We start from the raw sequence: 27,038 nt of genomic DNA, 5'->3' as shown, positions 1-27,038 counted from the left end.
CGAGTCATTAATGGAGGTTTTCATGGGTAATTATAAGATAAAAAAATATTACATCACAAAAAAGGCAGTTTAAAATCAATACTAGACATAATGGTTCATAAAATTTATTGGGCATCTTCTGCCTCGGATTATGTTTTTCTTTATGCCTCTCACCTGAAGCTTTGGGCATTTGTTTATATCTCTATATTCTCAGTTTTAGTTATCATCTAATTATCAAACTCCAAAAGTTGGTACATTAAAACTTATAGATTATAAACATTATTCAGGTAGCTTTGATCGTTTCTATATGTATCTTGGATCCAGAGGAAAAAATGGAACCATACGAACCTTTCTTGTTTGGTGCTTTCATAAATAAATGTTTTTTTCCTTTGAAATATAAATTATATATTTAGTTGTATGATATTTTACTTTTGATGTATTTATTTGTTTTATCATCTTTTTAAAAATAAATCTTTCTTTTTTGCATTTATCTGATCAATATTTATTTTTACTACTGGGCTGTTTTTCTTTTTAAATGCTTAGCTTTATGTTGTTAATGGCCATAAGAGAAATTGTATTTTTGTAGTCTGAATGTTAGACTTTAACAACTAAGTAACTAAGACATGGATTTACAATGTGTTTGCCTTTTATCCGTCTGGAAGAAACTTTAAAGTTGTCAGATAAACTGTTTAACATTTGAGTTGTAGAAACAATAAGGATCTTACTCAAATTGCTTATTCTGCAAAAATAATTTTTTCTAGTCCCAAGAAGCAAATAACATTTTCTTAATATTATTAGCTAGTCTTATTCACATATAGATCATGTATAATTTTTTTCCTAAACCATGCCATATCCAGGTAGAAATTTAGAGGCTGAGTGGGAAAAAAACCCTAATGAGGAGACCCTGTGGCATTTAGGTGGACTGCTTTGCTGACTTCCACGGCCAGTTGGGATTATAAAGTTATTTATCCAGCATATGTTATCAACAATGCTTTACACATCTATTTCACTAATTTCTTAAGTATCCTTGCCATCAGCAGTAAAGCTCCTAAGAATGGAAAGAGCATTGACCAGTTCAGACACTCCTAGTTTTTAAATTTTATTTATTTATTTATTTATACCAGGGAGACATTTTGCTTCACTTTAAAGTCAAAGAAAAGAATATAGTAAATAGCATGTGTGAAAAAAATCAAGCTTCTGTGACTATTATTGAATGATGGTTTAACTAAAAAAGCAGAGTAATGATCTTCACAATCTTTTTGTTTTAATTTTTATAAGAATATATGTGCAAAGGTTTTAATAATTAGACCTACCTTTTAAAAAATAATGATATCTCTGTTTCAAATGTACCCTCAATGCTTAGGACAAAGCTTAGAACAGTATAAACACTCAATAATTGTGCAGTTAATGAATGAGGGGTCTCCTTTAGAGGAGTTTGGCAGGTCATTGTTATCTATAGAAACGTCATAAGCATCAAAAGCAGAATTTTTAAATATGAAAATTTCCCCAATTACTGAGAAGTAATATATTGATTAAAGATCAGTTTGGTTGGCTCTACTTTTTATGTTTAATAACCATCAGCTGAAGGTAATTATATTTATTAACAACTTTATGCCAAACATTGTCCTAAGCCTTGGGAATACAACATTAATTAAATAGGAAAAAATCTCTTTCCTCATAAAAATGATTAGATATTATATATAGTAAAAATGCAATGTGTTAAAACAAAGCTGATTAAGAGAATAGGGAGCTGCAGTGTGGGAGTAGAAACACACATGTCACACTCGCTTCAGTTAAGGACTTCCAGAAGTGGTGACATTTGGGCCGACACCTAAATAACTGATGGAAGGAACGATATGAATGTTGGAGTGGCTGGGGAGAGCGCCAGGCCAAAGGAACAGCCGTCACGTATGCCAAGGGGAGAATATGCTTACTATGGGATTTGAAATCACCGCTCACCGATCCCTTCTTCCCTCGCTCTAGTTCCTGTCCCACTCCCTGGCTCTACTTCTTTTCATTGCACATAATTACTATAATGTTGATGATTTCTGTACTTCTTCCCACTTATAGTGAAAGCTCTACAAGGAAGCGTGTTGGTCTACTGTGTTCACCAGTGTATCCTAAATGCCTAGAATAGCATCCAGTTTATAGTTGGTGCTCAATAGATCTTCACTGTACTGATCTACATTGTATTCTGGGAACAGCAAGGAGATGGTGTGGCCAGTGGACAGTGCGTAGGACCATGGTGACATAAAGTGAGGACAAAGAGGGATTAGGGTCAAATGTTTGTATAGCTTTGTAGGCCATGGGAAAAACTGGATTTTCTCCAATGTGTGATAGGAAGCTGTGGGAGGGTTGAGAATAAGAGAAGGAAATGGCCTGATTAGCATATTTACTGTGTGGACAACACAATCTACATTCTCCAGGAGCTCACAGTTGAATAGACAAGCACATCATTGCAGACCTTAATAAGGCCCACAACTGAACCACAGATGAGTTGAATGAGAATAAAATGATTTCAGACTGGTGAGAATTTTTAGAAGAGGGGTCACAAGAGCTGGATCTAGAGTATGAGTGAAAAATGAATCCTGGGCAACAGAACATAACTGAGAAATGGATAAACACAACACAATCTATTTGTGAAAAAACCCAGAAATTTAGAAATTAAATTTAATTATGAGTGACAGAGAGGGTAATAATGACTGTAAGTACTTTACTACATTACCTGACTTAATTTTCACATCACCCCATTGAGGTAAAACCTCTGTTAACCCTCACTTCTCTGAGAAGGAAACTGAAGCTCTGAAAAACTAAATTGAAGCTTTCTTCACCCAGAAAGTAGAAGCAAGGGGATGTGAACTTGGGTCTGTTTGCCAGTAGAGCCCATGTACTGAGTTGATAAATTTATAATAATACAATCAGAATTTAAAGAAGTATCTAATCAGTGTAATCTAATTAATATTTATTTTGCATGTCTGGGGCTTCCAGTATAAATAATGCTATCCCAGGCATTGTAATCACATTACTGATCATGTGACCTTTTCCTAATGAAGGAACACAGCTATAAGAAAAATTTCTGCCTTTGTTGTGAAATGTTACTATTTAGCTTCCTTTCATTTATTTGTGTGTGGTGAATGTACAAGGCAGATAAATTGAGGAAACTAATGTATGCCCATAGTTTATCACGACATAATAAACTCTTCATTGTGTGTCTGCATGGCCTCCACAACAAGCTGCAGGGCTGTGACTTGACCCTAGTGGTTCCGGTGTCTACATTTCCATCTTAAAGGTTGTGACCTAGGACATTTTTAATAATTCACTATCAATATGTTCAAAATGAAGTTTTGCTGTGGTCATTCCCTACGTAGTGTTTCACCTGTTCATTCCTTATTTAGCTATTGGGCTGAAGAATATACTAAAAACACAAAACTGGTCATGTGATCCGGACAAAGAAGAGAGTGTCAACATAAAGAATGGAATTTAATGCAGAAAAAGGTGAAAAGATAAACTTCTCAAAGACGAATATGGGCCAGAGATTTTTTGAGGAGAAGTATAAATCAGACCAGTGTCTCTCAAACTTTTTCACAGTGTGGCACAAATAGAAAAGTATTCTATCTCTACATCACAGCCGTGGAGACAGAGGAGAATGCTCCAGCCTAGAATGGAGCGTGCCACAGGAGCTCTGGAAGTCCCAGGATTTACGGCGCCACCTGAGGCCAAGAGAACGGTGTTTCAGCACGCCCATAACCTATTTGCAGCACTGGTTGATCAGCGCTGCCCTAGTTAGCTCAGGGCGATTCATTGTATGACCAAGGAGAGCAGCACATTCTAATCTCTCTCGTGCTCTGGTTCAGTGTAAAATCGAAGAATTGCACTGCATCACTGGCTCCTTCATCCTGTCTGCACACTGAGAAACACCCAGGGAGATTTAGAAAAGTACCCATTGGCATCCTTAAACTAATTAACATGACATCATTAGGGGGGGGCTATACATTGCTATTTTTCAAAGCACCCTAGAGGATTCTGAGGTTCTACTGTGCTAGATAGTCTCCAGGTATTCTGTATGTCTAACCATCTTGGATGTTAAGTAATGTCAGGAGATATTCTATAGCAACCTCAGTTTAGAGAGTGAATATGTGAGTGCTTTAAAGAGACAAGCAAGGAAAACCCATAAAAGAGACTGTTCCAGAAAAGGGAATGCAAGCCCATGTGGACTTAAAATTGCCAGGAAGTTTCTCTTTCTCCTTGTGACATAATTCAAGTGGAAGTATCGGAATCAAGTATCAGTTCCAGACTTTGAGATGAGAGAAGAAAGAAAAGAAGAGGGACAAATACATGTAAGTTTGTGAAACAAACAAACAAAAAACAAAGAAGGGAGATTTCACTATCAAACTGTGAACTACTAATCTGTGGGGGGTGAGTGAGAACCAATGGAGGAAGACAGTAAACAGACTGTAAAAGATTTATTGATCTGCCGTGAAAAGGAAGTGGGAGTTAGTGAGGGCCAGGCAGTGTAGAGGGCACTGCTGGGGTTGAGGATGGGAGCTCGTCCGTGTGCTGGTTGTCTGATGTACGCCACAGCACACGCCAACTCAGGTTGTAGCAGAGAAGCTGGACAATTGGATTACTATAATTTTTTACTGAACGGGTTCAAAGTATATTAGGAAATTAAGATCGAGGGGTAGATAAGATAATGGAAGAAAAATAGACCATGGATTTTTAGTGAGGAATAAACACTCCCATTAGGAGTTTATTGTGTTACAAAAAATTATGGGCATACATAATTTCCACTCCCCCAGGTAGAAGTCGTTTCCTTTGCTAAGCAAGTTTGAGAGAATGAGCTGGATACGTGTGGCTCAGCCCTTTCTTTCCTTGTTACCAATCTGTGGGACTGCCTACCTCTGCAGGGCACATGTTCTAAGCTGCTCTCTGCCATGCTGTAAACACTTTGCAGTTTTTTGCAACCCATTCATCCACAGCAAAAGCTTTTAATTTAAGGAGGTAAAGTCAACGGATTTGCTTGCATGTCTAAGCTATGTTCTTTAATATGGTATTATTTATATTCTGCTTTTCTCCTGCATAACAGTTTCATACTGTTCCTTCACAGCTCAGACATTCCCAACTGTCTCCCCCAACCTGACTCTCACCTGTTTTCCTTGCTCAGTTCCTGACAGCTGGCACAAACTCCTAGCATCACAACCACAAGCACGGCAATCCACATGCTCTGCTATCAGAGATGCTGTCCTCTTCCTCTCTAAAGCCAATCTCTTCTCTCGTAGATTCTACCCCCTCTCACCTGCTGAAGGACATCGCTCCAGAAATGCCTCTTTCCATCCCACATCATCGATTTTTCTCCTGGAGCGGTTTCCTTAGGACAACAACCTGTTCTTATTTCTTTCCCTTTTCCTTGCCAGTCACTGTCTCATTACTTTGGCTCCCTTCGCAACAACATGCTTTAATACTGTTGTATAAGAACAGTGTTTCCAAATTCTCTCCCCCCATTTCATCATAAACTTACTTCAATTCATTAAGTATTGAGTTTTTCTCCCTAATACCTACTGGAACTAGCCTTTACATGACCAAATCCAGTGCCTTGTCTTCAGTCCTCAGCTTTTGAACTCTCTGCAGCATTTGATACAGATGATCATTCTTGCCTACTTAATTCACGCGTTAATCACTGGACTCTAGGGATGCACCCCTCTCTTGGTCTTCCTCATCCCTCACTGATTGTTCTTACTTATTGTCTCTCTCTGGTCTCCCAGGACGCTTATTGTGCATCAGGTCTTGAACCTGGACCTCTTCTCTCTTTCTTTCCTGTATTTGCATTCACTTCCTCATGACTTCATTCCAGTTTTTTGTTGTTGTTGTTTTGTTTTGGAGGGATTTTAGCCTGTATGCTAATGCGGTTTTCAAATCTGTAAATTCAGCTGTCAGGTGACATCTCTATTTGGCTGACTAAAAGAAAACTTACACTCAACCTGTATCAAACTGAGCAACTGAATTTCCCCCACACCTGATTCTCTTGCAGCCTTCTCCATTTCATTTGGTGGTGACTTCACCCTTTCCCTGTTCAGGCCAGAGACCTGAACAACTGCTCGGACCACAGCCTTCAGTGGTTCTGTGTTCCTTTCTGTCTTCCACAGACCATGTCTGATCCGTGAGGAAAATGTGAATATGTCCAGCAAGTAAAAATACATATTCTACCAAATAATCAGTCACCTCAAAGTATTTTGGTGTATGAAATCAATTAATCAATAATCAGGTATTTATTAATTCCTTCTTCATACTCTATACTGAATTAAAATTGTTGGCAGATAAATCAGTGCCTAGATGCAATTTCAATTCATAGTGTGGCTTGGTAATCAGATAGACCTGATTTCAGGTGACTTTTTCACTCATAACTCCTGTGATCTTAGACAGGCTATAATCTTTCTAAGATTCAGTTTCCTTCTATGCAACTAAGGAATAAATACATACTTTAGAGGGCTTTGTAAAAGGGAGCACTGTGGCCGCCATAAATATAATTCAATAAATGGTCATCTTAATAAAAAAAACAGTGATTGGCTTTGTCTTCCAAAAAACATTGGAAAAAATAAAATTCAGGAGAAAATAATGTATTTTCTACCCTGGCAACTTTGGTAAAAAAGGTTTTGAAAAGTACTACTCCATAGTTCTGCCTAATGTTGCCTTTATTCCCATAATCTTGCAATCTTTTTTATTTTTAAACATGGTGCTGTTATAGAGTATCCATCTACATATATATTAATCATTTTTTTAAAAAATTCATTTCATTATTTCAAGCTACAGGTGGTAGTGTTACCCTAAAAGTACTCACATAGAATCAGTTACCATCATGATTCTTTTCCTCTTCCATCAGTTGGATCTGTTTCTTCTGGGACTATATAAACAAAGTATTTAAAATAAAGTAAACTAGATGAAAAACATTGGAACATATGATTTGTTTGCTTGGAACATACCATTTCCCCCTTTAATGTACTGTTTCTTTCAGTGCTCTGTAAATGGGTGCATGGAGATCAATTTAGCTGTTGGGTGGATGAGTGCATATATGTTGGAGAAGAAACATTTTTTGAACTCTAAGAACTGGTCAGCAAGTAAAAATGAGATAATTTATATTACCATGGGGAGGGGGTGGGGAGAGAGAGAGAGGAAGGAAGAAACACAGCCAGAGGAAGATGTTTCAATTATTTCCCAAATATTAAGTGATGCCTATTCTATGTAGTCCATTGTGCTGGTCCTTTTCAATGATAGACAAGAAGTTCCATATAAGGCATAACTTTTTCCCCAAAGAAGCATATTTCGTATGAAAGTTTAGCTTGAAATTCTGCATCTTGATTAAAAAAATAAAATCCAAATGCTGTATAAGTGACAGAGAATTCTTTGTATTTTGATACAATAATTCTTGTGCAAAGGATCAGAGAACATATATTGAAGATGGACAGCAAGTAAAATAGAAAATACAGACTTAGCCAGAGTGGAAATATTTTGCTTATTCATATATGGCTAGGAATTTTACCAATTTCTGGGGAAGAGTGAAACTTAACTTCAAACTTGTACTATGCAATAGAGCATGTAGGGCACATCCAAGTTTAAGTTCAACATATAATACTCCACATGTAGTTCCCATGCCATCGAATGGACCCAATATTTCTCATCTAACTTTATTTATTTTATAAAAAGTCAGAACTCAGAAATTCCGGTAGATGTTATTATAAAATCTTGAACTATGTGAACATCTGGCATTCAGAGTGGTAGATGAGGAAATAACAGCCTGTCATAGAACTTTAATGTGGTTTTTGTAACATCAGGCTGATGACATATTTCAGAATATGACATAAATTTAACAAAATATAATAAAATCATTGAGTTGTGAAATTATAGAGTTCTAATCAATTAACATTTTTAAGAAAACAAAATAAAACTCAATCCTGAATTTTATACAATTTAGTGTTTTTAAGTTACACAAATGTGTTCATGAGCTATCATTATAAATGTAAACATTTGTGGAAACTGTGCTTTAAGCAAAAAGATACTAAAGTAAAATAAATGAAAGAATATGGAAATAAGACACTATTTTAAAATTTTCTGATTTCAGTTCCAAAGACAATATATATGTAGGTGTGTGTACACATGTGTGTACATGTGTAAGCACATGTATGTGTTTGATTGATGTGTGTATAATGCACACACATACATGCACACATATGGCTGGCTGCACATATATACATATAGCCATATATTTCAATGTACAATCATGTTCACATTCAAGGATCATCAGTCATAGCTGAGCTTCCTCTAAACTCAAGTAAAAAAAGTAACTAATAGTTCCTGATAGTTCAGTATAAAGTGAGCACTACCAGGTAAAAGTGGTTATAAAGAATTGCCACTGGGATAGGACACTCTGGGATTATCTGGTTCCTTTGAGAGCAGCCTGGCTAGTTTTTAAGTGGCTCACAGCAGGGCGGAGTACTGCCCAGATTACCATCAGTTTTGGCCTCTGTTGTACAATTGGATATTATGATCTTAGTGTGAATTCTTCATGATTATGTAAATGTTCAGTTTATTCAGTAGACACTTACTTAGCATATATTATGTGAAGAATGTTCTTGTTTATTAATTAAGAAAACATTTATAATCTGTGTAAAACATACATTAAAACTACATTTTAACTCTTTTAGTTTCAAAAAACCATTTCAGCATCAGAAGAACCTATTTGAGTCCATAGTATATTATGTTTGCTGACATTAGGAAAGCTAAACTTTTCCTCAGTCAAAAGACTGAGTAGACACTCTTTGTAAGTGTCGTTAAGGGGGATGTGTGTGGTTCAGTCATGCTGGAAGTGGGAGGGGGTGTGGTTAGTAGCATCTTACTTTTCTAGGCCATAGGTGGTATTTTGAAATGCTGGGCACGTTTCAAGGCTTGGGAGTGATTGTTCTATTGTAGTTTCCATTTTCTTTTGTCAGAGATGATCTGAAATCTATACACATATAGATTATGTAAAATGCCAACGCATTACCATCAAGATCATCAAGATTGACTTTAATCCAAATTTAATATTTTTGGGTGTTATAAATGGGAGCTTATGAATTTAAATTTCAATATGCTTATTTTTTTTTGTCTACATGGCTGCAAAACTTGAGGGTTCCCAATGAATTCTAAATATTGTTTTCATTTATTTGGGGCATCTCAATGAATGGTTTGCTAGCAAAGAAATCACTTGAACTTGGAAGAAAATCCTTAAGGCATAAGGAGGTTTTTTCCCCGTTTGTTTGTTTTGGATGTCCTCCAAAAAGAGCTCATTTCTAGGGCTGACTCTGCCTGTATGATGGAGCTTTTCATTGGCTTATGACTAAATGCAAGGTGTTCACCACTAGCTTCACTTGCCCTTCATTTCTGTTCTAAATATGCCAGGGGTCTGGCACAACATCACTTCCCAGTAAGGACTGTTGAACAAATGAGTGAGTGATGAATGAATGAATGAACAAATCCAACAAACTTGTACAGCTTCAGCTGTGACACCCAGGAAGCAGGTAACTCAGAAGCAGAATGTAAAAGTATACTTACAGAGTTTTGGATGTCTATAGAGGGTTACCTTTGCTGCATTTTGCAAACCTTATGATACGAGGATAAGAATACACACATAAATAGAGAATATATATTTGAGAATATATAAATGTGAATATATATTTAGGTAGATAATAGGTAGATAACTTAGCTGCCAGGATATGCTTAACTAGCTTTGATGTGCCATCCATATGACTTCTCTAGGATGTATTGCCCATGGTCTGCAAATTTCACTCCGTCTGGAATGACTTCTAACAGAATACTTGGCTATGAAATCCTTTGTTATCCTATAGTGCCACTGTGTGATACGGTGTAAATTGTAATGATACCTCTCCACTCTCCTTCTCCTGCTCTTCCTCTCTTTCTCCTCTCTTTCCCACCACCCACCCCTGCTATTCTCGTCCAGTATGGCATTTTTATCCCCCTGATTATTTACCAGAAACTAACAGCAGACACGTTCTTTTCAGTGTATTTCTTTAACCCCCCCCAAAATCTTATCACTCTATAAAATTGTTAGTTTTTTATCCAGTATCAGTAAAGTAATAAAAGAAAAATTATATTGAATTTATTGCCTTGAAGCAGAATATATCTACAATTATTTGAGTAAAAATTATTTNCTGCTATTCTCGTCCAGTATGGCATTTTTATCCCCCTGATTATTTACCAGAAACTAACAGCAGACAAGTTCTTTTCAGTGTATTTCTTTAATTCATCAAACTCTTATCGCTCTATAAAATTGTTAGTTTTTTATCCAGTATCAGTAAAGTAATAAAAGAAAAATTATATTGAATTTATTGCCTTGAAGCAGAATATATCTACAATTATTTGAGTAAAAATTATTTTGAAGTGATAGAAAATATGTTTGAGCTGAATCTTCCAAAATTTGAAATGGTAGGCTTTCAAATATTTTTTGACTTTTTACAAAGTCAAACCAATAACATACATTTCAGGAGGCGAATGAGTAATTAATTGGTCCCAGAGGCAGAAGGGTATATTAGATAACTTGTGGGAATCTTCTCTCTTAGCGCATTCAAAACAAGTATCAGGATTTAGGACTTTATTTTACCCATTTTTAAGAAAGTGCAATTTAGTCATCCTTTTGCTTCTTGATTCACAATTTCTTCCCATAAACATTCAAGTGGTTGAAATAGCTGGTATTAAATTTTCTAGAGTTTATCTTCTTTTTTGAAAAAGATATTTTATTTCTTTTTAGAGAGTGGGGAAGTGAGGGGGAAAGAGAGGGAGAGAAACATCAACGTGAGGTTGCCTCTTGCATGCTCCCTACTAGGGACTTGGCCTGCAACCCAGGCATATTCCCTGACTGGGAATCAAACCAGCAATGCTTTGGGTCACAGTCCAGCACTCAGTCCACTGAGCCACACCAGCTAGAGCTACGGTTCATACTTTAATTCACTTCTCTTTGTGAAAGGTACATCTGGAGAGATTTGGGTCACTGTTCTAAATGTAACAATTAAAATGGATGTATCATTTACCCTTCAAGTGGTAGACATTGTCTGGAAACTGCTACCATAAGCATATTAAATTTTGTTTTATATAGTAATATTGTACTATATACTTTACTTTCAAGTTAATACCTAAAATCATCTTAGTATAAATGAAAAGCAATCAGATGAAGAATGAAATTTCTTGACAAGCTAAAATAATCTTTGAAAGTTATTTGGAAAATTAAAAACAAAACCAAAGTATAACTAACCCGAAGTATGAAAATATGATGCTATATTTCATATCTTTTTGAGACAAGAATGTTTTAAATTTACTTGGTATCATAGATAGGGTGTTGACCAGATTAGGTCTCTTTACTAGTTTCACTTGAGAAAATGTTTATAAATGAAAAAGCACACTAGCACAGTTACTTTTTATGCCCTGAGGTGTTTTCTGCCATATCTCCCCACACATTCCACGTCATCTTATATCTTTTCACACACGTCAATGGGAAGGGCGTTCCCTTCTCCTGGGAAAGCCTTTACCCCTCTGCTCTCTCCAGGGTCTCTCGTACAAATCCCTTGAGTAGGTGCTTTTCAGATAAGCTCATTTAGGAAGACCTCCATTAGGTTAAGTCCATCTTTAGCATTCATTAGACACCATTTTAATTGTCATACTCATTATCTCTCTCATTAGTTGTTGTCCCTCCCATCAAATTTTAAGTGTCTTCAGGGCAGAGACCGTATCTTTTATAATGATGACTTCAGGGCCTGGAAACCGAACCAGCTCTCTACAACCACAGTGCACAAGACGTGATTCTAGATCCTTCTCAGGTTTCAGACCTGGACACCGCTTTTCCTACATCTATTAGCAGAGAGGGGAAATGGAGTTTTCTACAAATAGGCCATCAGAAAAGTGAAATACTGTCATTATCATAATTAGCCTACATAAAAAATACTGTAAAAGAATGTATATTCTGGCAATTTTCAACAACATTTAAAATAGAGGGGTGCTTACATATTAATTGATATTAATAGTGTTTCTTTTTCTTGCCTCTTTTAACATTAATTCATACTATTCTCTTTTCCTTCTCACACAAGAAATATGAAAAGACATATTTTTTTACCAAAAAGCTTTAGAATTCCTAACTTAAATAATTTGCTGTTTGATGCAAATTCAGTAAATATATGAGATTATATCAGGAATATGTCATATAATAAAGGAATATTTAATTTATTGGCTCCCCTACAATAATAATAGGAAATCTATTGAATTGTCTGGTCTAAATTATATCTGAACCAATTTATAGGCAAGCATAAAAATATGTGAAGGTCACATTTAAACCATAACAACTTATTTGGCAAACCAATTTTTCCTGTAAAACCTGGGTTTCCAAGAAGACTCACTTTTGTTTTGGAGACACTATTTTTCCACTGACAGCTCTTTGGTAAGTGTGAGTTATGGGGCCCCACTGGCGATAGGAGAAAGTGCGATCCCAACAGGTATTTTCAAAGGAGAAGAATAAAAATGTTTTATATATGTCACTGATTACCACAACTGGTGTATTTATATAGTTTATTTAATTTGAGAATCATTTGAATGGATTCTATGAGGGCTAATAAATCAGTATGAATAAAAATAGATCACTTAAAAAATAAACTAATATGGCTGCTTAAATAATTCTGAAAAATATAAAACAATTTTTCAAGTTGACATGTGGGGACAATCAGAATTATAGTTAAGAAGACCAACACTTTTTGCAAACAGGTAATTGACACAGGAGGAAAAAAACATTTAAAAAATCATCCCTTGTTAAAAAAAACGAAAGCATGTCAAAGGTAAACAGAAATGACAATTGAGCAATAAAATAAATTGTATTGCATTATAACCCGAATAAATATACCATAGTTTATACTGATAAAAAGAAATAGTTGAAAAAATAATTAGAGAAGAGGCAAACTTTCTATACAGGAAAATCCTATTTAATATATGTCAGTACTACCCTCTCCAAGAAGTAAATCTTAATCTTACCCCTCCCTGTCACCCATTTGATAATGCACTAGATTTAGTGACTAACTTCCAAAGAATAGGGTATGGAAAGAGAAAAATAGTAATTTGGCAATAAAAAACCAGACGAACACTGCCTTAACCTACTGTGAAGGTTAATATTACTAGTGATGTTTGTGTATCATGCACCACCCCCATGTGATGTGATGAGGTCACTTCACCTCTCTGGTGATTCCAAATCCCCAATCCATAGCCCTAGTTTAGTATGAGAGAATCATTAAACAAAATTAATGTAAGCATCAGAGCAAGGGATATCCTACAGGATACTTGGAAAGTACTTCTTGATAGTCATAAAAAAAAAACAAGCAGAAGCGATCACAGACCAGATGAAACTGGGGGAATATGGAAAATAAGTAAATGCGGTACCCTAGGTTGGAACCCAGAACAGGAAAGTCTAGTGAAGTCCAAGTAAAGTCTAAAGTTTAGTTAATAATAAGGTACCAGTATCAGTTTCTTAGTTCTGATAAATGCATCACAGCAATGTAAGATGTTATTTGGGGAAACTGGGTAAGGAATATACGGGAACTCCACTTTTTAACATTTTAACTTCACTTTTATTGTATTTTTTAATATTAACTTTTAGTGCCCTTATACACCTCTCATGCTAGCAGTCCACTTCTGTCCATGTCCATGAATCCTTTTTCATTTTTGCTCAGTCCCTGTACCTCCTACCACCTTCCCTACCTCTCATCCTGCTCTCCATCTGAGTCTGTCCCCATTTTGCTTGTTAGTTCAGTTTGTTCACTAGATTCCACAATGAGTGACATCATATGGTATTTATTTTTCTCCGATTGGCTTACTTCACTTAGCATAATGTTCTCCAGGTACCTCTTGTACTATCTTTGCAACTTTTCTATAAATCTAAAATTATCCCCAAATTCAACAAAACAAGAAAGGGAACACACTGTATGGGAGAACACATTTGGCAATGACATATCCGATGTATAAAGAACTTACACAACTCAACATCAGACAAACAATACAGTTTTAAAAAAGGGCAAGGACCTGAACAGACACTTCTCCAAAGAGGACATACAGAGGTCAACAGACATATGAAAAGATGCTCAATGTCACTAATCATCAGAGAAATGCAAATTAAAACCACAATGAGATATCATCTCATACCTGTCAGAATGGCCATCATCCGTAAATCAACAAACAACAAATGCTGGCGAGGGTGTGTAGAAATTGGAACCTCATGCACTGTTGGTAGGAATATAGACCAGTGCAGCCACTGTGGAAAACAGTATAGGGTTTTCTCAAAAATGTAAAAATGGAACTGCCTTTTGACCCAGTGATCTCACTTCTTGGAATATATCCTAAGAATCCTGAAACACCAATTTGAAAGAATATATGCACCTTTATGTTCGTAGCAACATTACTTAAAATAGCCAAGATCTGAAAACACCCCATGAGTAGATGAGTGGATAAAAAAATCTGTGGTACAATTTCGCAATGGAACACTATGAGACTGTAAAAGAGAAGGAAATTTTACCTTTGCAACAGCGTGGATGGACCTGGAGAACATTATGCTAAGTGAAATAAGCCAGTCAAAGAATGACAAATGCCATATGATTTGTATATGGAATCTGATGAACAAAGTAAACTGATTAACAAAAGAGAAACAGAGGCATGGAGACATGGAACAGACTGACAGCTGTCAGAGGGAAGGGAAAACTGAATGAAAGAAGGGGAAGGGAATAGTCAAAGAACATACATGCATAAGCCATAGACACAGACAACAATGTGGTGATGGCCAGAGGGAAGAGGGCAAGAGTCTGGGTAGAAGCAGGCAAAGAGGGGAAAACGGGGACATCTGTAATAGTGTCAGTAATAAGAATTTTAAAATAAAAAGATTGACTTATTTAAAAATACCTCCTAGCCCTGGCTGGTGTAGCTCAGTGGATTGAGCGTGGGCTGGGAACCAAAAGGTCACCAGTTTGATCCCCAGTCAGGGCACATGCTTGGATTGCAGGCCAGATCCCCACCCCAGTAGGGGACACATGAGAGGCAATCACACATTGATGTTTCTCTCCCTCTCTTTCTCCTTCTTTTCCCTTCTCTCTAAAAATAAATAAATAAAATATTTTGAAAAATCTCCTAATCTATTTAGTAGTTTGCTAGATACATAATTACCTATTTGCAAAATTTGCCAGACTGTAGGGATACCATCTAAGAAATTAAGAATAATTTCCTCTGCTTTCTCCTTATTGATATTATAAATTTGAATCATAATTGGAGAATAGAAGTACAAATGAATAATAAGTTAGGTTTTAAGAGCCCATCACCATTGTACAGGGTCCAGCAGAAGTAACGCCTGCTTGAGTGTGGTTGGTAGGGTGAGAATATGGGCGCACTAATTTATAGTTTTAATTGTAACATTTCACCTAAAACTTCATATGGTGTGCTTGAGTATGATAGTGTAATATTATAGAATTATGTCCTTATGATTTTTAATAACAGGTTTCATAATAAAAAAGGGAGTTACTTGTGTCAGACCCTGTACTTTGTCTATACCCTCAGATTCAAAGCAGGTGGTTTCTGGTTCTTGATTATGTATAACTATTTCATCCTGGATAAATTCACAAACACACCACTTTTGGCTCATTTTGTCTCTGTCCTCCCAAAGTCTCCACCTTGGAACCATGTGTAAATGGAACATTTATTTTTACCTCTAAAATGTGTAAAGTCATCTGAATATGATCTTTTATGCAGAATGAATAATTTGTTTAAAAGATACAGAAAAATGATTATGCTTTGCAATGTAGTCTAGATGTTTACAATTAATATTTTTGGATCTGTGTAAAAAATCTATATCTAAAAGATACATTATTAATTGTTTTCTGTATATAATAGGTAGAGTTTGATTTTTTTTAAATGTACTTTTTAGGCTTTGACTTTGAAATTTAATATTTTTTGAGTTAAGATGGAGAAATAGAATAATGATTATTTATGTTCACATTATGATGCTCTATAGGAGTTCAGAAAAACAGAAATATTTTAGTGTAATTTGTTTGATAATATCCCTAGTGTTATATAGCTTTACTGAGTTCTATGCCTTGTGCCTGGGTGCCTAGCCAGATTTGATCTATAAATAAAAAAATGACTCTTTACTTTAAAATAAAGGGCTTTGTATAAAAATTGAAAATCTTTTTGAAAATACTGTACAGATTTGGAAACAAAGAAATAAGAGTGATAAAAAAATAATTTGTTACCGAATACAGCTTTAAACAGTACATGAAACACGCTTCAGGTTAGTCAGAAGAGGTCCTCTGAATTACACTGTGCACACTACCCTGAAATGAAACTGTGTGTTATTGGTTAACCAGGATATTTAGCATAATCACTCTGCTAGACTGTGTGGAGGGGGGTGATTATCACTGAGAACAGATGGGCAGGTCCACAGCACTGCCAGATCCTGCACATGCTCCATTTATTGTTGGTTCTTGCTTTTTTCTTTCTGTATCAAAAATTTTTTTAAACATTGTATGTTCTAAAGAACTAGCTGCACAAAAGGTCAGTGGCTGATGACCTTTCAGCTTAGATTTCAAACGTAGGAGAAAGATTCAAAATGCTAGCACTGTGTATCTATGAAGGATGGGGCAGATTTCGTTTTACCCTCTAGCCTCCCTCAATGCATGCATGGATTTATCTGTACGCTAAGCTCTCTGCTCTGCATCTGTAGCTCCTTGTGGATTATATTGTCTGTGATCAGAAATGATTTTCTCGGATATGAACACCGTTTCTGGCTCCCCTAAAGTGCATCCTCCTAATGGGACCCGGTTTTACACTTTTCAAGTAAGTGTGCTTTAAATGGCTTCACTACTTAAGAAGTTAATATGTAGTCAAAGTTAAAATAAAGGGAAGATGAGAAAAGAAACTGCAAAGTGTGGAAGTATTAAAGAGAATGTAAGAAATGGGTATGTCAGTTTAGCCTGTGCTTTAAATATGAAAATAAGATGGCAGTAAGATTCTCTGTGAATTCAAGCAAAATAGTAGTGAATACTTAATTTTCACAAGGATTTTAAAATTTTCTACAGTATCATCCTTGAGGGTTAATGAGCTATGTCTACTGATACTGTTATTTATAGCTATAATGTGGTGGACATTATAGATTTACTTCCCTTATATATCACAGAGAGAGTAGGATTAAATGACATTTTATGGAACTTTGCAAACTGTGTCCTCTGGGCTTAGAAAAATGTTTTGTATTTCATATACATAGTCTAACATAATTCTTATGTTTTAATTCTTATGTGTGCATTATAGGAGCAATCTATAATACAGAAGGTTTAGGTATCACATTTAATATGCTTTTCAAATTGAGATAAAGTAAAACCTCATTAAGATGGAAGATTTTCTGTGTGATCAAAAAGTCAAAATGATTTATAATATACGTATAATAGTGAGTCACAAAGGTGTTACCTACTGAATGTATTTCAACTGCCTGAGAATAAATCAGTCATCCATCTAGAAAATGGTTAAGTCTAAAGTAAATCAGATTCCACCTCATTTTTATCTTCAAATTGCATTTTTCAGTACTAAGATTTACTTTGTAATTCAGTCATGTCATGTTTGCATGAAAAGGGAAAGTGAACCTCGTCCCCCTGTATATGTTACACTATGGGAAGGAATATAAACATCCTAGCATTTAATTATTTTACTACATAGTTATAATGTTATGGAAAAAACTATAAAGACCTAGTGAATTAATATAGCAGAGGTAGTCTGAATTATTTTAAAGGGTGGCTCTGGATAAATGCATGTCTTGTTTGTTAAAGTCTCTTGCCTTTGCAAACTATAAGCAGTGGGTATAATTACTCTCTCTCTCCCATTTTATACTTCTATTTTTAATCCTGTCGCCTTGTCTGCTTTACACTGATGTCTACTGATTGTGCACGTCTGTGCTGTTAGAGAGTATGTTCGCTTCCCAGTGGCGATTTCTTATTGTGCCAGTGACTCAAAATGCAAGTGCCCTGGGCTCTTCTACAGAATTATTACCTTTTTTTTTCTTTCTTCGTGGACTCATATAAACCCTCTTTACAATATCCTGTAACTGGCTCTTTGGGGCAGCTTTTGACATTAGGTATTCTACTTCAGTCCCTTAAAGTTTAAGGGTCAGTAAATTTCGTATGCTCAGTCATCGCACAGGCTTTCTACAATTCCTTCGGTAAAGATCTTGCTGACAGCCTTCTGGGCAGGTGATTTTCTTTGAAAACACACTGGAATGATTTTTAACCATGCTTCTATTTTATTGATGTTATAACAATTTGTGTAAAAACTCTAGGATTTCAGATGAAATAGAAATGTTACAAACTCCATTCTTTGTTTTTAATGTACAAAATGATACTTGATTTTTATATTCATAATACCAGTAAATGTGTTTAAGTTTTAGTTTGTATTATTAGTTTTTGGTGGAAGAAAAGGAAAGAAAGATGACTTTAAAGTGTGATAGTAAAGGTGTATAAAAGTTGACTCTGCTTTTATTTTCAAAGGAACAGAATTAAACATGAATATTTTTCTTATTTATATGTTTTCACCTACTTTAAGACAATATATTTTCTTTGTTTTTTTATAAGAAATGAGATGCTATGAAAGTAGTAGATCATTCTCAAGAAATGTATCTTTTGAAAGTGATTAGTTAAATTTTCAAAAGTGGTTCTCATTATGGAATGGCATAAATACATTTCTGAAATGGTACTGCATCAAGAAGTTGGGATTTTAATGCTTACTTTCTTAAAATTACAAGAGTTAACATATGCAAAAAGTGGAAGATAGCTTAGCATGAATAATATTGAGTTTTAGTTTCATCTTCTCATCAAATATTCAAACCATCCTACCATTTTTGCTAAAGTTGTACATTATCAAATTTTAAAAGAAAGATTTACAATGTATTTGACCTGAATAGTTCAAAGGTAAAAAGGCAACAAGTAAGCAGCTCAGGGATTTTTTACTTACAAGATTTTCTTTCTTATTGCATTTTAATGTAGTCAGATACCTTCATACTTCTACACACATGTACATGCTATTTTAGTCTAGTCCATCTAACATTTAATTTAAGTTAAATTAAATGTTAGTGTCCTCATGTGTGAGGTTCCATATATTACTATGAATATACTTTTGTCAGCATTTTCCTGTTCAGAGGAGCCTGAACCATGTATGATGCCAACACCCAATTTGCAGTGTATGTTTAGTATGTTTGGTGATTATTTATCACCAAAATTAAGTTCTGCATTATAGTTGACTAGAATGCCCTTTTATTGACAAAAATTAAGACTAAATGCTATTATAAAATATTAATTATAATGTTTGTATGCATTAGAACTGTCAATTTTGGGGCTCAAATAAATACAAATGGAAATCAAACTTTGAAGCAAAATTAAATGAATATATACACAACATATAATATAGCACATATGAATGCAGTAACTTCTCCTTAATTTTATGTCTCAAAAAATTATGTCCCAAAATGATTTTGCATTTAGCTCTGTGTTTGCAAATGAAACCATTTACATGCTTTACTAAATCTCTAGATTGGTTAATTATCACTTAATGTGTTAATCTTCCAAGAGGTCTTGATGACTGATGCTCCTCCTCATTTCCTGTAGATTAACTCTTACTTAACCTAGTGATTGTCAAACTGCACAGCACTGAGGTTTTAAAGGAGTGTGTTAGTGTCTGCTAGAGACTGCAGGAACGAGGAATACACTTTTTTGAGGCCCTTAATGTTTCCTTATTCTACATTTACCTGCTCTATGCAAACTTTCATGAACAACAATAGCAAATAGTGTGCTTTATCAAAAATGATATTTGACAAAGAAGGCAAAAACATACAGTGAGGTTAAGATAGCATGCATTAAATGGTGTTGGGGAAATTGGACAGATACGTGCAAAAAAAATGAAACTAGGCCACCTTCTTATATCAGATGCAAGAATAAACTCAAGTGGATTAAATACTTAAATGTAAATTGTGAAACCATAATAATCCTACCTAGGAGGAAACTAAGTAAAATCTTGGACATTTCTTGTAGCAATATTTTTTCTTATACATTGCCTCAGGCAAGGGCAACAAAAGAAAAATAAATAAATGGGACTAGATCAAGCTACAAAGTTTTTACTTAGCAAAGGAAACCATGGACAAATGAAGAGACAACCAACCCTTGAATAGGAGGACATATTCATCAATGATATAGCTGATAAGGGGTTAATACCCCAAATTTACAAAAACAAAGTTTGCAGACCACTTCCTCAAACAAAGGAATTTATTTCTGACAGGAGCACTTTTATTTATTGAACCCACGGAGGAATTATTTCTGTTTAAAATACATTTTTTGCCATTCACTCCCAGCGTTAACATTAACTGCCAACATTGTGTATAGAAGTGGCTGACTGCTGCCCCCTAGAACCCACTGAAAATTAGAGAAAGACACTTTTTATCACAAAATATGAAAACATACTAATCTGCCATTTTCCTGTTTAAACTACTTCATGTAACCTCTGTCCTTAAAGAATAAACTTTATTTCCCCAACTTGGCGTCAAAAGCCCTTTGTGGTCTGGATGTAATACATGCAACACTCCCTGCTTCCTGAGCTCTGCTTCCCCAGAAAGCTGTCAGTGTGCTCTTGCTTAGGTTTGCTTCTTCTCAGCCTGCCCATTGGAGATTTGTTTTACCTAAAGACTCCTCTTAAATGCCACCTCCCTCATGAAGACTTCACTCATTCCCCTCATTTCTACATGCCTTATTAAGTGCCTTTTCTTTGATCATTTACATGTTTCTGCCTCTATTAAAACACTTATGCTTTGTTTTAGTCCCTGAGAAGGTTGTATTATTCTGTGTCTCTAGCACATAGATACTGCTGATATCTCTATTAAATAAACTGGGACATATAATTAAAAGTTAAGTGATTATATATAAATATTTAACACAATAGGAAACACTTTTAAAACTATATATGGGCAGGCTATGAGGCATAACTATATATTATTAAAGAAAATATCTAAAGATATATAAAGGTAAATTGAATACTTAGCTTCTGTCTACTATGGTTGGATTATTCAAAATAGGTAATTTCCCTGAATAATTAATGAAATGCTTTAATTTTATTATTTTAAAATGTATATTTCTAGATTGAGAAGTACACATTGGTAGTTATAAAATAGTCATGAGGATATAAAATATAGCACAGAAAAAAATAGTCAGTAATATTGTAATAACTATGTATGGTGCAGGTGGGTACAAGCAATATTAGGGGAACACCTTGTAAAGTATGATTGTCTAACCACTGTGTTGTACACTTGAAACTAATGCAAAATAATACTGAATATAAACTGTAATTGAAAATTAATAAAAAAACAAATAATTTAAAATATACCATCTTCTTCAGACTATAAGACACACTCTTTTTTCCCCAAATTTGGGAGGGAAATGGGCATGCATCATATAGTCTGAATGTAGCTTACCTGGCTCACTGGGGGCAGGGGGGCGGCAGCCTATGTTATTTATTAGATATTTTACCCCATATTTTGCTTCAAATTTTTTTCCTATTTTCCTCCTCTAGAACCTAGGCATGTCTTATGGTCTGAAAAATATGGCATATTTCTATGACAGACAAAAATTTTTAGATCTTTTTCTTTATATCTCTTTACAGTTTTTGATTATTTGGCATTTTTCACATTTTATCAAGAGGAATTTAAAATTTGATTAGTATATACTTTCCAATTTACCAGATAGGGTTAGCACTTGAAATGTATAGATTAATAAGCAAGCTGTAAGTCTTAATTGCATGAAGAATTTCACTCAAAATCATTACTGGTTATTAGTATGAGATACCATGTCTTTGTGAGCAAAGGGAATGAGGTAATTCTGGTTATTCAGCAAAAAACCAGACTTTTTTATATTCAGTCATTTTGGTACTACTAGAAATCCACCATTATTTTTCTATTATTTGGAGTACATTATAACTTCTTGCTGTTGATCATTTTAAAATGCATTGGATATGTCTAGCACAATGGTTGGAGTTAAGGCATAGATGCATGACTGATCCCTTGGCAGCTCCTGGGTTACGAAGTAGAAGAGGCAGAGGTCCCCAGCTAAATCAGAGAATTGAGGTTTTCCTGTTACCCAATTGTAAGCAGCCATTGATTATAAGTAGCAGAGACAACACAACAGGTGTTTGAAGTAGGCGGGGCTACCGTGTTCAATGGTACTTACTGGTGTGGGGGAAAGGCTGAATATAGTACAACTGGAGCAGAAGTTAGAGATAGTGAATGACTAAAAGTAAAATGTGCAAACTCTGGAATATAAAGGTAAATTTAAACTGATAAGAACAGATACTACACTTGATCTTAGCCAAAAGGCCGAGAAGCGATTATAAAGGTAAATTTAAATGTCATCCTCAAGGTCTTGGACTTGAGGTTTAAGGAATTTCAGTGAGGACTCACAGTCTTGTATTTTCTGTTTAGGTAGAATATGGATTGTACCTTGGCTGGGGGATAGGACTGGGGCAGAGAGGACCAGTCAGTAGCTTTCCACAATGTCCAAATGAATTGTCAAGATTTCCCTGCTTTACAAATGACATGCAATAGAAAATAAAATAAAATAAAATAAAACTGATGCTCACAAAAGGAACCCACATAGTTGTTAATAATGTAGAGAGTAAGTGATGTAGCTTCTGTCTGAATTTAAGGTTACAGAATCCAAAATTTGTGTTCTTTCTTCTATATTCTACTGGCTCAAGTGTTGATGAAGTACAACGGCAAAAGTTTTCCAAGCTACCATGTAGCTAATCTAAATTGTCTATTAATTCTGAAATTTAGAGAAGTTTGGTTCTGCCACTTCAAAGCATTGTACTATACAGACTCCTTAGGTTTTGAACCTTCAGACTTTCATTTAGTTACACCTCTTCATTCTGTTTTTATTGACCCAATATTCTCCTAGTTGGAATTAGTTTTTGGTTCACAGGCTGATGCCCAATCCACTGAGCACACCAGCCAGGACAGAATTACGTTTTTATAGTAACCAAATTGTTAATAAACTTATATCCTGCTAATGTACTGAAAGAAAAAAATGTAAATTGGAGGGGAAAGCCTTTCCTAAATGCACATCTTTATTAATTTAATAATGCTCTTTACATCCGTGAGGCCAACCCTAGAAACCAATGAAGAGCCCCTGGGGCTCCATGTAGGACATGGTAACTCTTGTATCTGCAGCGGTTTCTGCTTCACAGAAATATGCTAGACAGGCTATGTGTTCTGCGAGGACAGGGGCCGTGTCCTTCTTTTTACTATTAAACCATGAGTAAATACATATTGATTTGAATTACAAAGTGAAAATATGAATGTCTTGCTCTGTATCATATAGGCCTTAGTGATAACCTGATGTAGAATGACCTTCTGTAAGACTGTACTTTGAGAGATCGTTTCTATAGTTTGTTACTAGAATGGCCTGCCCATAGGAACATGTAAATGGTTGTAATGTTCCCGGACTGGAGTCCACAAATATATTTCATGTATTTCACCTATACCTAACTAGAATAGGTCTATATTACAGGTAATGCTTTGAGGGCAGGAAAATTGGATATAGAGAAATGATGGAAGGGATTCTTAAGGTCAGGGATCTGATGCACTGAGCACAGCACCTGGTGGTTAGTAAGAGTTCAATAAGCAGCTGCTGCAACGCTGGAAGCAGCTGGAGTCGGGGTCTGTAGGCCACAATAGAGGCGCAAGAATGTGAGCTAAAACAGTCGCAGAGGTGAGGAAAGTCATGAAAAGATACCTTCAAAAGAATTTACCTCACTAAAAAAGGACATAAAGAGAAAAAGGTAAGAACCTCTGAGGTTTCTCTCGAGGGAGAGAGCAATATGGAGCAGGAGGAGCTTTGGAAAACAATTATTGAGTTCAGTTTTGGACAGATTGAATAGACAGTTGGAAACACAGGTTTGTCTCTCAGGAGAGAGGTTTGTGAGTACTAAATGCAAATGCGGGAGGCATCTGCTTATGGGGTAGGGAACACTATAGACATAGATAAAATGACCTTGGCAAAGAATGAGGAAAATGGGGCAGGTGGGACGGGACATGAAATCCTTGGACACATTGATTCTCATTTTGAGCACGTGTGCTGGTTGATTTTGCAAACATATTTCAGAGGCTTTTTCCTTACCACCTCTCCTTGAATATTTACCCAGAACCTAATTCAGGTTAGATGCTTCTGCCTCGTTACGTGTGGATATGCTTTGTTTTGTGAATCTGTTTTGAAAACTCACATTTCCTTTTCACCCACTCCATGAATATCATCCCTGAACTTTAATATAAGTTAAATCCTCCTGTCCTTGAACTTCAGTAACACACTTTACTCTGTATTATACTACATTTGGTTCTTGCTTGTATCTCTTTAACCCCAGTTTGTGAACTTCTGGAGAACATAAAGTTTATTTTACTTAATTATCAATACTTGCATCTATTTATTGACACCTAGATTAGTGCTTGTCAAAAAGAAGTTGCAGTGCTTTTAGGTTGTATGAACGAATTCATGTTCGCATTGAAGACTGCCTAAAATTAATTCCTTTCTATTACTTTGCAAAATCATTCAACACACTTTGTTGAGCATCCTCATTATGTCAGACTTTAACAATGGTGAGCAAAACGCTTGGTTTCTGCCCAAAACCTTAGAATCAATTTAAGGAAAATTATTTAAAAGTCACACTAGCACATTATTTGGTTTGACTTTAAAGGTACATATAGATATTATTATTATAATGTGGTAAGTTTAATCAAGTAATTTTATTTTCAAATCTATTTTTGATTTCAGTTCACAGTTAACTTTTCCAATATTACCCTATTGGTCCCAATAAGATTGCATAATGGTTAAGAGCATCGCCTTCGGAATTAAGCACGTGGTTCAAGGTGACAAAGGGGCTATGAGCAATTGTAATTGTTTCTGTTCTTTTGCTTCCCTTGACTGTTGTGAAGGAATGAGAGTAGGTCATGAAGTCATCACAAACATTAGAAGGATTATTTATGGAATTATATCTAAAGTGTTTTCTTCCAGTAAAATGGCACTCAATCAAAATTAGCTAATGTTATTTTATGACATTTGTGACATCATTTAATGATAAATGTACTTTCTAAAAATAACATAATTTATTAGTGATGTTTAAAGCACCCACAAGTGATTCTTTTATTTTTTAAGTATGTAGATTTTATTGATTATGCTATTGCAATTGTCCCATTTTTCCCTCCCTTTTCTCCCCCTCAGCCCTGTACTGCCCCTTCCACCTGCACCCCCCCATCCCTCTTAGTTCATGTCCATGGGTTGTACATGTAAGTTCTTTGGCTTCTCCATTTCTTACATTCTTCTTAACCTCCCCCTGTCTATCTTGTACCTACCAATTATACTTATTCCCTGTACCTTTTCCCCCTGAATTTTTCACTTAATATTAATTTAGAGAACATGCTCACGGCATACTTACCACTTTAAGTACTTCCTTTTAAATACTTCATACATAAGGGAACTTATGAAAATGTATTTAATTAACTTTTCAAGGTCTTAATTTTATATAAAATACTTTTGTGCTTATAGAATAAAAACTTTCAGAGCACTGACATTATAGAGGTATATTTGGATTTCTTTCATAAAAACTTATTTTGTATCATAGATTTTTATCCACTCATTTACTGGTGGGATTTTAGGCTGCTTCTAGCACTTGGCTGTTGTAAATTGTTCTGCTATGAACATTGGGGTGCATAGGTTCTTTTGGATTGGTGTTTCAGGGTTCTTAGGGTAATCCCGGGAGTGGTATTGCTGGGTTAAAAGGCAGATCCATTATTAATTTCTTTTTTAAAATTTAATTCTTGTTCAAGTACAGTTTTCTGTCTTATATTCCCAGCCCTGCCCCCCACCCAGTGCTCCCCACCTCCCTCCCATTTCCACCCCCCACCTTAGTTATTGTCCATGTGTCCTTTATATTTGTTCATGTGAGTCCTTCCCCTTTTCCCCTGTGATTCTCTCCCCTCTCCCCTCTGGTCCCTGTCAGCCTGTTCCTATTTCAGTGTCTTTGGTCATATTTTGCTTGCTTGTTTGTTTTGTTGTTTAGGTTCCTGTTAACAGTGGTATCATATGGTATTTGTCTTTCACTGCCTGGCTTATTTAGCTCAGCATAATGCTTTCCAGTTCCATCCATGATGTTGCAAAGGGTAGGAGCTCTTTCTTCCTTTCTGCAGCATAGAATTCCATTGTGTAAATGTACCATAGCTTTTTGATCCAGTCATTTACCGATGGGCATCTAGGTTGCTTCCAACTCTTGGCTATAGTAAATTGTGCAGCTAAGAACATTGGGGTGCATAGGTTCTTTTGGATTGGTGTTTCAGGGTTCTTAGGATATACTCCTAACAGTGGAATTGCTGGATCAAAAAGCACGTCCATTTTTAGTTTTCTTAGAAAATTCCATACTGTTTTCCATAGTGGTTGTACCAGTCTGCAATCCCACCAACAGTGAACTAGGGTCCTCTTTCCCCCACTACCTCTCCAGCACTTGTTTGTTTCTTTGTTTATGATAGCCATTCTGACTGGTGTAAAGTGGTATCTCATTGTGGTTTTAATTTGCATCTCTCTGATAGCTAGGGATCTCTAGCATCTTTTCATGTGTCTCTGGATCCTCTGTATGTCCTCCTTGGAGAAGTGTAATTTCTTGAGGTATCTCTGTACTACTTTCCACAGTGACTACACCAATCTGAGCTTCCAGCAACAGTGCAAAAAGGCTCCCCTTTCTCCACATCCTCACCAGCACTTGTGTGTCAGATTTATCTCTGACAGGTGAGAGATGATATCTTCTTGTGGTTTTAATTTGCATTTCTCTGATGATTATTGACATTTTGTATCTTTTCATATATCTATTGGCCATCTGTATGTTCTCTTTGGAGAAGTGTCTGTTTGGGTCCTTTGCCCATTTTTAAAAAGATTTTATCTATT

The 27,038-nt window shown here is 35.6% G+C and overlaps 1 protein-coding gene and 1 non-coding gene across 16 annotated transcripts in view; one reads left to right on the top strand and one right to left on the bottom strand.

The window, feature by feature from the left end:
* The window catches only part of PPFIA2 (PPFI scaffold protein A2), a 472,168-nt gene that overhangs the window by 141,231 nt on the left and 303,899 nt on the right, over positions 1-27,038 (top strand). For 3 of the 15 annotated variants that reach the window (XM_037065752.1, XM_037065749.1, XM_037065748.1), the window contains exon 1: positions 16,484-16,869. The exons of 11 other annotated variants lie outside the window; for them this stretch is intronic. In XM_037065752.1, coding sequence (XP_036921647.1) covers positions 16,789-16,869 — 81 coding nt within the window. In that variant the 5' untranslated portion in view covers positions 16,484-16,788. Of the gene's footprint in view, positions 1-16,482; positions 16,870-27,038 lie in introns of those variants that run through there. One more of the 15 variants, XM_037065750.1, reaches the window with a different exon arrangement.
* On the bottom strand, positions 22,254-22,441 carry LOC119000670 (U2 spliceosomal RNA). The gene has a single exon (XR_005069374.1). It is a non-coding gene; the product is annotated as a U2 spliceosomal RNA (small nuclear RNA).

The sequence above is a fragment of the Sturnira hondurensis genome, unplaced genomic scaffold, assembly GCF_014824575.4.
Source record: "Sturnira hondurensis isolate 20B ecotype Veracruz unplaced genomic scaffold, ASM1482457v3 Scaffold0016135, whole genome shotgun sequence".
Lineage (NCBI taxonomy): Eukaryota > Metazoa > Chordata > Mammalia > Chiroptera > Phyllostomidae > Sturnira > Sturnira hondurensis.
Note: the sequence above shows the minus strand (reverse complement) of the source record. Positions and strands in the feature narration are given on the sequence as shown.